The sequence below is a fragment of the Elaeis guineensis genome, chromosome 11 (assembly GCF_000442705.2).
Source record: "Elaeis guineensis isolate ETL-2024a chromosome 11, EG11, whole genome shotgun sequence".
NCBI classification, from domain to species: Eukaryota; Viridiplantae; Streptophyta; class Magnoliopsida; order Arecales; family Arecaceae; genus Elaeis; species Elaeis guineensis.
This window is the reverse complement of record NC_026003.2, coordinates 100,043,922-100,059,242: the sequence shown is the minus strand read 5'-3', so window position 1 is coordinate 100,059,242 and position 15,321 is coordinate 100,043,922. Positions and strand designations below refer to the sequence as shown.

At 34.4% G+C, this 15,321-nt stretch overlaps 1 protein-coding gene across 1 annotated transcript; it reads right to left on the bottom strand.

Moving 5' to 3' along the window:
- Nucleotides 1-1,898: 1,898 nt before the first annotated feature.
- Nucleotides 1,899-3,612, bottom strand: LOC105053597 (uncharacterized acetyltransferase At3g50280). Its single transcript, XM_010934830.3, has one exon. It carries the CDS (start codon nucleotides 3,508-3,510, stop codon nucleotides 2,152-2,154), a length of 1,359 nt encoding a protein of 452 aa, XP_010933132.1. The 5' UTR covers nucleotides 3,511-3,612; the 3' UTR covers nucleotides 1,899-2,151.
- Nucleotides 3,613-15,321: the final 11,709 nt, after the last annotated feature.

Sequence of the window (15,321 nt, the reverse complement as noted above, 5' to 3'; positions counted from 1 at the left end):
TATATGGTGATTTTTGCATGGTCACTAAAAAGGTATAGACATAAAAATCAATAAATGCTTCGACATTGATTATATTGGAAAGCATTAATCTTAGATAATACATGAGAAAACACAATGCTGGAGATCAGTGTATGTAGAAAACAGCTAGAAAAGACAGTACCCTTCAGCCTAATGCTAGTTTTGATGTAGATGAAGTACAATAATACCATGGTAAACTACAAAGAAAGAAAACCTTTATCATATCATATGAGAGAAGAAAATAAACTGCCAGAGAGGAACGCAAGAGGAATATCACCTATTCAGAACCTAAAAATAGTTGAAATTATCAACTGGAAGGCAATATAAACACTACCATCATAAAGTTCACTAACCTTCTCTTTAATGCTCTTAACAAGCACCGCAAATCTAGCAGAACCATGAATCCATGAGACGTCGTGACGCTTGCACAACAGCACAAGTGCATGGTTTAGGTCCACTAGAAATTAAAAAGAGCTTCATTTCCCTGCAGGCTCCAAAGCAATATGGGACTCCTAGGCTGACCTTTCAATGCACCACAAACATCATTTTTGATTAACTTTTCCAACATCATTTACTAGTTTGCAGCTGGTGTTTTAACCATGATGCGGATACTCTACAGCGATCTTTATAAATTATTCTAGCAGAAAGTAGTAGTTCTACATCCAACGGAGGGGAGGAAAATCTTTTAAATGATGGTGTTGAGATCAAGCATAATCATAATTTTATCATGTATAAGAAGACGATTAGATAAAGATCATCAAGCCATTCATGCTTGTGAATATAGAGAGGCTGTTTCCATATTTCGAATCCTTGATCTCTAGATTATAATGGGGCAATCTTACCACTGCACCCAAGCTCACTCTCTCATTCATGTATATCTACGAACCAAATAGGACCTTGAATGAGATCTTATTTTCCTATTCATTCTATCGAAAGTATATTATGTGCTTTCCTCCCCCATTGATTATTGAAAAGTTGTGATGCAAAGCTTTCCTTCATAACTCGAATGTTTCATAAAACCTTATCTTCATGACAATATATCATCTGTAACATGGTCAGCTATTGCGTGGCAAGCTTAATGTGAACTCTTGCTGTATGCATACTGTGATTACTAATTAGAAATGAAGCCCAAAAAGTTATCTCATCATTATATTCTTCTTCGTACTTATCCAGGAACGAAACAAGAGATGAGAAACAGAGGAAACAACATGCAGAACAAACTGACAACCCCCACAACGCTAAGTCTGAGCCACCTATGAGGGGCAGTAGAAGTTTGACATGTTCGGCTAGGGATTCGTCGGGGATGGGGTGGGAGAGAGGTGGGTGCTACTCCCGTGCACGGCCGTTTTTGGGATCCTTCTCCTCCTACGCTGTCACCGGCACCCTCGCAGGGGCCATCATCGGATGGGACATGGGAGATTTGGGAGCCCCCATTTTCCTTCTTTTTTTTTTTTTTTTTATTTGAGACTATGTAGGTCATTTCAAAAATTGTAATGATGTGGTAATGAGATCGAAGTTAACATTAACAGACTATCTAACAACATGGATTGGACTGTAGAGTTGATCAAAATATTAAAAGTGTAACCATTGGTTGTAGAGATTATTGGATGTACCTATAATTTCAACCTATTTTCAAAAAAATTTATAATTTATCCTAAAATTTAATATGCTAGCAATGAGCACGTGATGTTAACATGAGGTGAAGGCCAATTGATGGCTGTAATCTCAATCTAAATGAAGATAAGATACAATGCCACTCTTTTTTTCAAAGAGAATTTACTCTTCTTTCCCTTATCTCTCAATTAAAGGTAGGGGATGGTGTAATACTAAAATACTTCAAACATTAAGGTTGGATGGTTAAAGATATCCTTTATCTTTGAAAACTAGCAACCTTGTTATGGATAACTATAATCCCAAAATTCAAAATGTTTCTAAGCACATATTAAGGGATACTCTTTGTATCTTTCTTAAACATGGATAGCTGCAAAAGTACATCTATCAAAAGACATGGAATCGTACAAAATTACACAGATGACCAACAACGGAGAAACAGGGAGGAAACGAACGGATAGGCTAAGGTCCGGTATCTTGCAGAGATTGCAAGTTCCACAGGTACAAAATCCATCCAATAAATCAAACACTGGGCTCCATGAACTCCTTATCTTCCAAAAGAGAAGCCAAGGCCTGGGGTGACAAGCAAATCTCCAGATCCATGCTACCATCCTCATTGCCTTCATAGACCATCACATTCCCATCCCTTTTGTTCGCAATGCCGCTGCGAACTGCCAACGGCCTCCCCCACCCGAAATCATTTCCATAGACGTCGAACCGCGGCGAGCTTCCTGCCGCCAAATTTCTAGTCTCCAAGCAATCAAAGTAGCTAAATATTGGATTCTGTTGCCATGATTCCAGCCAACTCTTAACCACAGTAGTGGTATGTGCCGCCACTGCCCGATTCAGCTGCCATGCCACCCAGCCCAGGCCTCGGTCCACCACCTCCCCGGCCAATAACTTGGCAGTAGCCCTCAAAGAAGAGTTTCCAAAGTAATTTGCCGGCAATGGTGGTTCAATCCTCCATCGGTCTCCAATGGCCAAGCTATAACTAGTCTCTTGATCATGCTCAAGCCTCCGGGCTCGGAGTACCGACCTCCAAACATGAGCCAGAAGAGCCTGGAGCGAGGAAAGTTGATTGGTCTTCATCTCCAAGTTGGCCTTGGCCTTGAGTTTTTGGATACTCTGCTTAGAGAAGTGGATGATAGCCTCGTCTATACGAGGAGTAATATATCTCCTGATAAATTCTTGGTGGCTGCTAAATGGTAGAAGAATTGGAGGAGAGACGGGATCAAGAAACCAGCGGTGCAAAACAGGTGGTCGGGAGATCTGGCTCGAGCCAGTTCGCGAGATCTCAGACCATGAATTCAAGAAATGCCAGAAGGAGCTGCCGTCGACCACTGCATGGTTGGCGGAGCAACCGACGAAGACACCGTCGGCCAATTCGGTGACTTGGACGGCGAGCAAAGGAAGGAGGTGACCATCGTGGCAGACGGCACCGGCGAGAGGGAAGAAGGATCGGACCACGGTTGGAACGTAGAGTGGCGAGAGGATGTCGGATACTGTTACTTTGGCGGCGGCGGCGTGGATCAGCTCAACTGCTTGGTCGTTGCAGTCGATAAAGATGGAGAGAGAAGGAGGAGAGATGTTTTGGTGTTCTTTGGTGGTGAGGCGGCCGGCGAGGGGGAAGAAGTGGTCGAGGGCGAGGGAGAGGGAGGAGAGGAGGCGAGGGAGGATGGAGTCAGCGGAGGCGTTGGGGGGTTGGGGGAGAAGAACTCCCTTCTGGATGTATTCTATGGAGAGTAGCCGAAGATCCCATGGTGTGAGATGGATCACGCGTGGGCGTTGTGCTGTGGCTTCTGAATTCTGTTTGATGGATGATGATGGTAGAACCGCGGATTTTGATATGATATGCACGGCTGAAGCCTCCGCATGATTCATCTCCTTCCCTTCAGTTTCTCTGTTTTGCGCCGCGCATCAGCTTCTTTCTTGGTGCCAAGTTATTTTAATTATTGGAATAAGGTGATGGGTTGTTCGAGTTGGTGAGAGTCGGTCACGGGACTGAGGAATCTCCACGCCAAGCTGAGCTCGTCCAGATATTTTACTGACGATCGCGGTCACAGTTGTTTGTTATCTTTTTCACTTCATTTTTGCTTGATCCCTGCTGACATGCGGCCAGCCATGGGTCCAGATAAGCTAGAGCATTGTTTCGGAAAATTTTTTTGATAAAAAAAATAATTTTTTTATATTTTAGATCAATTTATAAATATTTTTTATATGTCAAAATATTATAATATCAATTTTTCATCATAGATATTGTTACAATATCACTTAGAGAATTTTCAATTGGAGCCAAAGATATCATTCGTATCTACATGGCTAGTTATTGACTGACATGATTATATGAAGTAGGTTTCTTAGTTTCTTTAAATCTCATGTGGTCTTCTTCAAGTCCAGATGCCAGAAATCCCAGCTAGTGTTCCCCCCAAAAATCAATCAAGATCTCTCTGACTCTCTCACTATCTTTCTTAAATTCTTGGTCTCCCTCCGGCTATTTCCCTATCTCTCTTTCAAATAAAAGATAGTTTTATAAGATAGAAAAATTGGCGTGGGGATGTATCTAGATCTGATAGTGAGATTCAAAAATATATCGTTGCCATTTTGCAGTCATTGTCAGGACATCATGGTTAAGTGCCCATCTTGAAAGGAGGTTTTAAGCATGCCCTAATTACTCTATAAGAAAATTAGTTTATTTGATATCCTATTGGAACAGAAAAATAAAGACGAATCAATACCATGACCATATTTGACTTTTCTTATAGATGGATGGAGGTTGCAACTACTAGTGGTTGGATCCACAGTAGACCAGATGTGCATTCAAGACAATTTGCAAGTTTCTGAAGAGAATTAAAAAGTTGGAGGCTGAGAAATGAGTACTTAAAATCAAGAAGAAAAGTATAGAAAAAGAAAAGTCTTTGCTAAAAAATTATTTTACTGAGCTAAAAAAGCAGTATGTTTTAAGAGAATAAAATTTACAAGAGAGAAAAAGATGCAACAGATTTGTAGCCTTATCTTGGATGATCACAATTATTATGATTATCCTAGTATGTAGATCTAATGGGAAAGTTTCTCAAAATTGGTAGTTACCATGAGAATGTATCAATTTCTTGTCTTTCAATTATATTCTAAAATGAAATATAGGCCTAAGCCTATTAGAAGGAGCAGTAGAAATCTGTTTATTGTCTTTCAATTACATTCTAAAATGAAAAACATGTTCCCCTTGTAATCTTTTTATATTCCGAAATGAAAAACTATTCCCCATGTAATCTTTTAATATTCTAAAATCAAAATATGTTCCCCTTGACTTTTTTTGCTCATTCACTTTTTGTTTCAGCTTCATTTATTTCAGTGGCATGGATGTAACATTGTGTTTTAGTTTTATTATGTTTCGGTAGCATGGTTTCAGTAATACTCTAAACATTGAGACAATCTACAATGAGTAAATTACTCATCATCATTCAATATACATATTTATTAAAGCAGTATGTAGAGAACACACAGTTATGATATTGTACAATACATTTTAATGCACTCAATATACTCTATGTTCACTTAAAATTTTAATTCAGAAATAACACATACTGCTTAATACACTGAACATTCATTTCACCCAATATGAGTTTCACTGCACTGGAGATTGGAATGTAAAAAAGATACCATTTGCATTCACAAGACATTAAGAGAAATAAATTAGATCCATACTTGGAATGATACTATTTACATTCATAAGACAATTAGATGAGTTTCAGAACTCATGTACATTCACAACTTATTCCCAACTTAGTTACAAAACCATTTAGATCATTAAACATTTAGATCATTCACAAAATCATTTTCCCAGCTCATTTACATTAATAACCCTAATGTCTCCACAATAACGGTCACTATCTTCTTTTAGAACTGTGTATACTGAAATTTTGACTTGGTGCAGTACTACCTTGATCGGATAGAATGCTTGCATTACCTTTTGGTGTGTTTTGACTTGGTGCAGTACTATATCTCATATGACTGTCTTAAATATTAGATCTCCTATCTTTCCTAGGTTTCTATAAAATAAACTCTTATTAGTGATTGTTAAATTTTTACAAGATAATATATAATATTTACATCTCACCTGACACATAATGCCAAAACCACTGCTATTTTCAACATACAAAGGGTCAGAAGTAATAACTTCCACCTCCAACCTGCCATATGACATATTTGCATAAATAACAAGTAGATGATACCATGCATTACAAATAAAGAACATTAGTTATTACTTATATTTGCTTCCTTATCTTTTCTCTTCTTAGTCTCTTGAATTTTTAAATTAGATCTCTTTGGCTTCTTACAAGTCTTATAATTATCCTCAGATTGCATACAGTTTGAGCATCTCATAGAATGATATCTTAATCTCATTCTAGCCAATTTTTTAGGCTTTTCAATACCTCTCTTTCTACTTTTTTTAGCCTCCCGGTTGCTTCTTCACTATAGGAGGATCAAGATGTTCAAAGTTAGTATTCACCCACTATTTCTCACTAGGAACAGGATAGATCATAGTCTCATAAGTCTTTATATAGATCTCTTTCCTATAATGATGGCTAATATATCTCTCAGGCTACTGGTTTGATGCATATATTACAGCAATTGTATGCTAATAAGAAATTCTTATGAGTTTCCACTTGTAACAGCCATAAAAGCATATGTTTAAGTCAACATAAAAAGTCCTATTGCCACAACTACCATGATAAACCAAATTTCCAGTATAGGTAGGTAAACACAAATTGGAGGCTGCTTTCTCCTCTTCAAGCCTCTTTTGTGCACTTGATGTGATTTTCCATCTAGTGCTCTTATCCCCATCTCTTTTTACTTAAAACCTTTATATAAGGGCAATTCTAATCTACTCTACCATTACGAGAATTGGCTTGTCCCTTGCCTCTAATATGTAATAATTAAAAAACTCATGTAAGTTATTCACCACTAGATCTATCTTTCTCCTTCGACTGAATGTGTGTCTTATCCATATCTCCTTCCTTATACCAATTACATAATCATAAGTTAACTTACTTTTCATTTTCAACTTATCCATAGCCCTGTTGAAACCAAACTCTGTGTATGCATATGTTGTCTCCCATAAATCATCTTTCAAAGCCTTGCCTCTATGCCCCCTATCCCTGAAGTTGGCATACATATACTGCATACATATTCACTATTCTGCTATAGGAACCATACTATCAAAAGCTCTTTTTAAGCCCTGCAAAATAACAAGAAAAATTAGAGGTCATTGATATAAAAAAAATAAAGTGCTAGAGAAATAGTGCCCACCTTTTGTCTATCTATCATTAAAACCCATCTATGCTACTCCACTTTGCTAACATAGTTCAATAAGCACTCTAAAAAGAACTCCCATGAGCTTCTTATCTCACCTTCAACAATTACAAATGCTAGAGGAAGAAATTATTGTTGCCATCCTTATCTACTGTACTTAAAATCTGTTTATCAAATTCATTCTTTATGAAATAACTATCCAAACTTATGAAAGGCTTATATTCTCCTAGAAACACGTGCTTCTGTGCTTCAAGGCATATGAACAATCTTTTAAACATAGGATACAAAGTCCTCTTAGGTCTATTACACCTATCTTTACCCAACTGTTAGGACTATGCTTTCTAAAAATTTTGGAATAATCCCAAACTCTAGCATACTGCTCATTATCCCCATGTACATCATCCATAGCTTACCTTCTTGCTCTATAAATAATATATCTTGTTACATCTATATGATACTCTCTTCTAACTTGATCCTTGAAAGTCTTGATCTTCTAATCAGAATCAGACCTCAGGTCCTCCACATATTTTTTACTCAGTTACTTTGTTGTTACCTATTTATTCATGAAGCTTCTTCCATAATTATAAACATTATGAAATGTCTTAATCTGGAAGGACATCTTTTCAGTAACTTTGGAAGCATGAAGCCTCCACCCATATTTCTGCATGGACTTTGCAATTGCTCTTGTATTCTCATTCTTGATGAATGCTATATCCCTACTATCTTTGATAGTAAAAATTTTTAATACTTTTCTAAACAGATAAATATCTTGGAACAACAACTCTACACATAACTGAGGATCATCCATGGTTGTTGCATCAAATTCAATAGCCCTAGATCCTCTAAGTATATCATCATTTGAAAGTGGTGGAGTGCATAGTTTATCACTGGAAACTTCTTAAACATTTTTATCAATAACTTCACTGAGTCTTTTACCTTTGCTTTTATTAACAATAGGTCCCCCACCCTTTTGTTCCTTAACTCCCTGACCCACCTTTAGGATCAATCGAAGGTGCTCCAATTGTGTCCTTAGGCCCTGCCTCAAATAAGTCTTTATTCTCACTGATTCTTCAGTAAAGTATATGCCATAATCATCGAATTGCTCACCCCCCTCACCCCCCAATGGACACTCAAGGTCACTGCCTTCTTCATCTGCTTTCTCAACATCCTTTTCAGCATCTTTATCAATATCATGTCCTTCTTCATTTTCAGTTTCTTCTTCTTTAGTATCACTTTCTTCTTCATTATCAGCTTCATAATCACCAGAGCCATCTGACTGTTCTTTATTTATTTTTGGCTCATTCAGGTTTCTATTAGGTACACTAGGATTTTTAGTGATACTAGAACCCTCTACTTGACTTTAATTAGAAGACTAACTAGACTGGACATAAATATCAACTCACTTCCTACCTTCATGACATGCAAACATCTCCATATAGTCCTTATCATCCCTAATAGGCCTAATATCAATTTGAATTGGCTTATGTGATAGTAAATAAATTTTCCTCCATGATGCATTCGAAAGGAGACCACATTAGGATCTAGCATAACTATAAGAACACAAAAATAGTGATATAAAGAAATATACATATGCATGAAGCCAAAACAAGCAATACATTCACATGCTAAGCACTATTATTAGAATGGGATAAACAATATTTTGTGTAAGAGTAAGTGAAGCACTAATTCAATATTATATAAATTAACAGTGTCCACAGCATCCACGTTGTCCACATTGCCCATGGTGCCCACAATGCCCACAGTATTTGTTATTTCAATACTTTACAACTCTTACAATGCAATAAATACTTGTAATAGCAATCGCATTCAAAAGAATAAAAAATCATTACACATCATAAATATAGTAGAAGCATGCAATAAAAAAATCCCCAATTATACAAACCCTAAATTCAAAAAATCATATATCCAAATCATGAAGATTAAACTTCAAATAAATATAACATAAATCATCAACAAATGCTTGGATTATTAAAGCAAGTTTTCTATATTTTAATATTTCGAATGCTTGTCATACCTAACGAAATGGAGTAGTCTTCAAAGAAAATCTAGCTTGGAGGTTGGAGCAAACCTCTATTCCAACTTCTCCTAAGCAACACTCTAACATAAACAATATACTATATGGAGGAATTTTGTTGAAAGGGATGGTGAAAGCAATGGAGCGAAGTTGGGAAGGGGATGAATGATCCTTCAATTACCTTCAACCAAAAAGGATTGGCATATGCAGCTCTTATAAAAATATGTATTTTGTTGCTCACCCTCAATCCACGTTAGCTTTTCTATTCTTTAAAAAAGATAAAAAGAAAGAAAAAAATCATATCAGTGAATAACTAGCCATGTAGGCATGGATGACATCTCTGGCTCCAATCAGGAGGTCTCTAGGTGACATTGCAACAATATATAAAATAAAAGGTTGACATTACATTATTTTGACATGTAGAAGATATTTACAAATCAACCTAAAATGCATAGACTTATTTTTTTTTACCCCCTTTTTTTTATTTTTGGGTTGGAAACTTTCCATTTTCCATCCACTCAGGACTTAATGGCTGCTATCAAAAGATAAATAGCTATCAAATTTGCTGTTGTTTGCAGTCACAGAAAATGGAATCTCCATGCAATGCGGAGTTCATACGGATGGAGATTGTACTTTGCCTTGGTCTAGGTTGTATGTTATTTTCTTCCTTTAATTTTTGTATGATCTAGAAGGTTGTTTTTTTTTTTTTGATTGGCAGGGCCTACTTAACATCTTTCATTTGTCTTATATGCACTCCATCAACCCAGGTGAGAGTTGGCACCCCAAGAAGATCACATGTTAGGGATCCATAATGAAATTTATTCCCCACAAGAGCTGATTGCAATCTAATTAAACTAACAATCAATTAATATAATAAAATTAATATTAAAATTAATATTAAAATTAATCTAAAATTTATAGATCGGAGACATACAATACACTATCCTAAGACGATTTCCGACCTTTTTACAGGATCAGACTCAAAAACTCCATCCCAAGACACAACTTGTTGCCATTTCTATGGGCATGATCGTGGAAAGAATGACAAAGCTTCAACCCAATAAATGAAAGATCAAATGAATAGATTAAGAAAACTTGAAAGAAGAAGGTCTAGTTAAGAAAAAAAATTAGATTAGAAGAGGAGAGAGCCACTTGCTTGCTTACCCCAACTCTTCACAAAGGGCCCAATTTATAGACCCAAGAACTAGCTGTTTGGGCTCCAATGTTAAGAAAAATATTAAGCATGCAATAAGTAGGCAACAGGCAAAAAATCAATGAAAAAAATATTTAATCGAATGATTAACAATAAGCAACACTAATCATATTCAATCCTAAAATTAAATAAGAAAAAGTGGTAACAAACCTTAAAAGGAAAAAATAAAAAATTAAAAAATTAAAATATAGGCCCCACTACATCATAGATCGGGTGCAGTGCAGCACGATCGCACACATATCGAGCCAGATCAGGCCGCGTGCGCATGTTCACAAGACCCAAGAGAAGGGTCTTCAAGATAAACCACTTTCCATCCTTTTCTTTTTCCAATGTAGAGCTAAATAAAACAAACTTAGGGGTTTGGAATTGGTTGGAACTTTTTAATTCCCTCCAAAACACCAACAATCTCCCTCAAAACTCAAAAATTATGTCGCAAGTTTGCATATTAATGGCCGTGTGCAGATATCTTAATTATTTCATAAGAATTTCTAAAAATTACCTAAGTCCCTAACCGTGATCAAGTACGGATACTCTCATATAGATGAGCCCTTTCAGGATGTGTGTAGTGTCACATCTTGAGGAATACCTCTTGGATCTCATCAACTTCTTAACCACTATATAGGAGCACTAATCACTATAGAAATGGGCTGGAGTCTATGACTCATATATCGAATAAATCATATGTACTCTCTAATCAATCAATCAGCTTGTTATTATAATATTAAACCTCTTTCAAAGGATCTCCTATCACAAAGATTGGGTTCTCACTACTAGAAGGTCCTTTATAGGCTAAAATCCATCCCCTTCGATGACACTAGGATCTTAGTCCTATTCAAACCTTTTGTAAGGCAATTAGCAAGATTAAGATTAGCAACATAATTTAAAAAAATAATTTAAAATTTTTTTTTTCTTCTTATGGATTTTTATCTTAGTTTAATATGTCTGTTTATTTTAGCATTCATAAGTTTTTTTTACAAAAATCTATTGTAGCTCTTGAATTACAATAAACAAATATAGGAGGAATAAGAGAAGATACTAAAAGAAACTCAGATAGAAGTTCTTTTAACCATTCAACTTTAGAACGAGTGAAATCAAGAGCAATAAGTTCAGCTTTTATAGTACTTCTAGTTAAAATAGTTTGTTTGGAAGATTGTAAAAAAACAGCACTCCCTCTAAGAAGAAAAATATAGCCAAAAATAGATTTAACATCTAATGTATCAAAAATTCAATTTGAATCACTATAATCCTCAAGCACATTTGGATAACCTATAAAACGAAGGGAATAATCTAATGAACCTTTAAGATATCAGAAAACTCTCTTTAAAGCAATCTAATGAACTATACTAGGATTACTAGTATATCTACTAAGTCTAGAAATAGTATAAGCAATATTTGGTCTGGTCCAATTAGAAAGATATATTAAAGAACTAATGATTTGAGCATATTTCTTTTGGTTCATAGATTTTTCTATATTCTTTAAGAGATGGATGGATAGATTATAAAGAGCAGATACAGGAGAATAATCAGAATATCTAAATTTATTAATAATCATTAGAGTATAGTGAGACTGAGATAGACAAATTAAATCAAAAATGCAAATGATTATCATACCAAGAATTGTATCAACCTCATCTAAATCTTTCATATCAAAATGATGTGATAGAAATTCTTAATATCATTGATTAAGTCAAGTTCAGGAGCAAGAATCAAAATATCATCAATATAGGGGCAAAGAAGAATAAATCTATCATCAATTTATTTATAATAAAGATAATTATCTAATATATTTATTTGAAATCTATAAGAAAAGATTATTTGATCAAATTTTTTATGTCATTGCTTAGAAGCTTGCTCCAATCTATAAAGGGATCGAACAAGTCTGCAGACCTTATGCTCCTAGCCTGGCATAGAAATTAAAGCCTTTAGATTACTACATGTAAATCTTTTCTTCAAGATCTCTATGTAGGAAGATAGTTTTAACATCCATTTGATGAACAAATATTTATGGATAGAAGCTAAAGTAAGCAAGACTCAAATTGTAATAATATGGGCTACAAGTGAATAAGTATCGAAGAAGTCAATACAAGTTTTTTGCTCAAAACCTTGAGCAATAAGTCTTGTCTTGTATTTTTTAATGGTATCATTGGTCCTTATCTTTTTTTTGAAGATCCACTTACATCCTAAAAATTTGTTTCTAGAAGGTAAATTAGTGAGAATCCAAGTGTTGTTTTTAATAATGTATTCAATTCACTGTTAATTGTCTCCTTCCAGAATGAAGTATCAGGTGAGTTTATGGTTTCTTGATAAGTGGTAGGGATATCTTCTATTAGAAAAGTAAAGAAGCCATTACCAAAAAAAATTTCAACTTTAGTTCTCTTGCTTCTCCTAAGATCAAGTTATTTCTATAAGAGTTGGAAGAGATGATGATGGAGGTAAGTCTGAAGAGGATGAATGATCAGTGGTTGATCTAGAAATTCAAATTTTAAAAGAAAAAATATTTTCAAAAAGGTTATATCTCTGGATTCAATGATGATATTGTTTAATATCGTAGGGATTTCAGAATTAACAATAAAAAATCTAGAGGTGTTACTATCTAGAGAATAACCAACAAAAATAGCATCAATAGTTTTAGATCCTATCTTAATTTATTTTGATTCAGAAATTTCAACTTTAGCCAAGTCCCTCCAAACTCGAAAGTAACTGAACCTAGGTAGATGTTCTTTCCAAATTTATAGGGTGCCTTTTCTATATCCTTAGATGGAACTCTATTTAAGATATAGCAAGTTGATAAAAGAGCCTCTCCCACAAGTTCTGAGGTATACCAGAACTTATTATCATAGCAATGACCATATCTGGTAAGATTCAATTCTTTCTCATAGCCACACCATTAGATTGAGGAGAATAGGGAGCAGTGACTTCATGAATTATCACATTTTCTCCACAAAATAGGATCAATTCATTTGAAGTATATTCACCTTCTCAATCTGACCTTAGAATTTTAATTCTTTTATCAAGTTGATTTTTTGCTACTGCTTTATAAATCTTAAACTTATTACAAACTTCATCTTTAATTTTTAAAAGATAAATATAGCAAAATTTAAAGAAGTCATCAATAAAAGTTACAAAATAATGACTACCTCCATGAATTGGTCTTCTATTGGAATCATAAACATCACTATGAATAAGTTCAAAAATTTGGATATCTCTAAAAGCCATAAGTTTGAAAGATTTTCTAGGTTGTTTGGTCTGAACACAGACCTCACATTTTGAATTTTAATTGATGTTAAATTTTGGAATCAGATTAAAATTAGATATTTTATTAATTGATATGATCCAACCTTCCATGCCAAGTATCACAAGATTCAAAATTTAGCACAAGAGATGAAGAAGAACTAATTAAACTTTTATTAATTTTGGAAGAAAAAATTATATTTAACTTGAACAATCCTTCAGACACAAAATCCTTTTCAATAAATACATCTCCTTTAGAAATTATAACTTTATTGGATTCTAAGACAACTTTAAAACCTAACTGAACAAGTAGGAAACCACTTAATAAGTTTTTTCTAATGGTGAGTACATGCTGCATATTTCGAAAAGTTAAAGTCTTTCTTGAGATAAACTTCAAGTTAACTGTTCTACTTCCTAATACTTTGACAGTTGTTCCATCATTCATGGTTACACTTCCTTCACTTGAACTCTGATATGATAAAAACCAAGACTTATCGATATAGACATGGATGTTGGCTCTGGTATCTAACCACCACCCTAAATCTAAATAGGTTAAATTGATAGAGGGAGTAAAAGAAACTGACCTTAAAGAAGATGGATCTCTTTCGATCATATTAACTTGAGGTCTAAGTGGGTTTTGATTCTTCATAATCTTCTTCTTGTAGACAACCTTCTGCTTTTTTTGGTAGAAACACTGGGATGCAAGATAATTGTCTCGACCACAGACAAAGTAGAATCTCTCACTATCTTATTCCTTAGGTCTTAGGACTTTATTGTTAGATTTAGGCTTTTGATTTTGAAACCTATGTTTACCATTTTCTTTGAAATTCTTTTCTTTAGCTTTGAAATTTAGGTAAAATTTTAACCGTTATAGTTTTGACCCTTAGAATTTGCACTAGGATTTTGGGATTCAGTAAAATTGATCTTAGCTTTAAGTTGATTTTCTTGAATTTCTCTAAGTCTAAACTGATCTTCTACCCTAATAGGTGGAATAATAGACCTAAAGATAAGGAAAGATTGGGATCTTCTAAGGTCACGAGCAAATTGAGACCAGGAGGATGGAAGTTTATCTATCAAGCATGATACTCGATATTTTTCATCTAGAGTAGATCCCCCTCTATAGATCTCTTGAACTAGAGTTTGAAACTGATGAATCTTATCATTGATGGATATGTTGTCTACCATTTTAAAATTATAAAAATTAAAAAAAGTAAACCTCATAGCCCCCTCATTATCTCGGATATAGATTTCTTCAAAAGCTGGTCAGAGTTTTTTAAAGATCTTATACTTTCTAAATGTTTCATATAGTTCATCAGATAGACAACTAAGAATGTTAAACCTACAGTAATAGTCTACTTCTTCAGAAGATTTAGAATCTGTGCCAAATGAGGATGATTTGAAAGGAAGTGATTTTCTTAGAATAGAAAGCAAACCTAGAGATATCAACTAGGCTTCTAATTGTTCTTGCCATCTAAAAAATCTTTTTTCATTGAATCTATTAGTTTTTAGACTAGAAAAATCCTTAGAACCCATGGGAAAGAATCTAAAGAGAAAGCTAAAAAACAAGATTAAGAGAAAAAAGAGCTACAAAAAGAATATATTGAAACCTTTTAGGAATTCCATATTACTAAACTATTTGTAAGGATATATATATATATATATTACTTTAATTCAAGCTAATATTCTATTCTATAAGAATTTTTTCTCTAAACTTTAAACTTGAACATACTAAAATGTAGGAAATAAACACTATCATTAACAAAAATAATTATACAAGATGAAATAAATATTATGCTAAAAAATTTGATGTGTTGTTAGTAATTAAATCACAATTGAAATAGGTATTCACCTTAGTATGTTAGGGATCCATGATGAAATTCATTCTCCATGAGAGCTGATTGCA

Coding starts and splice junctions, on each gene's coding strand:
- LOC105053597 (XM_010934830.3), bottom strand. CDS start 3,510: ATGAATCATGCGGAGGCTTCAGCCGTGCATATCATATCAAAATCCGCG.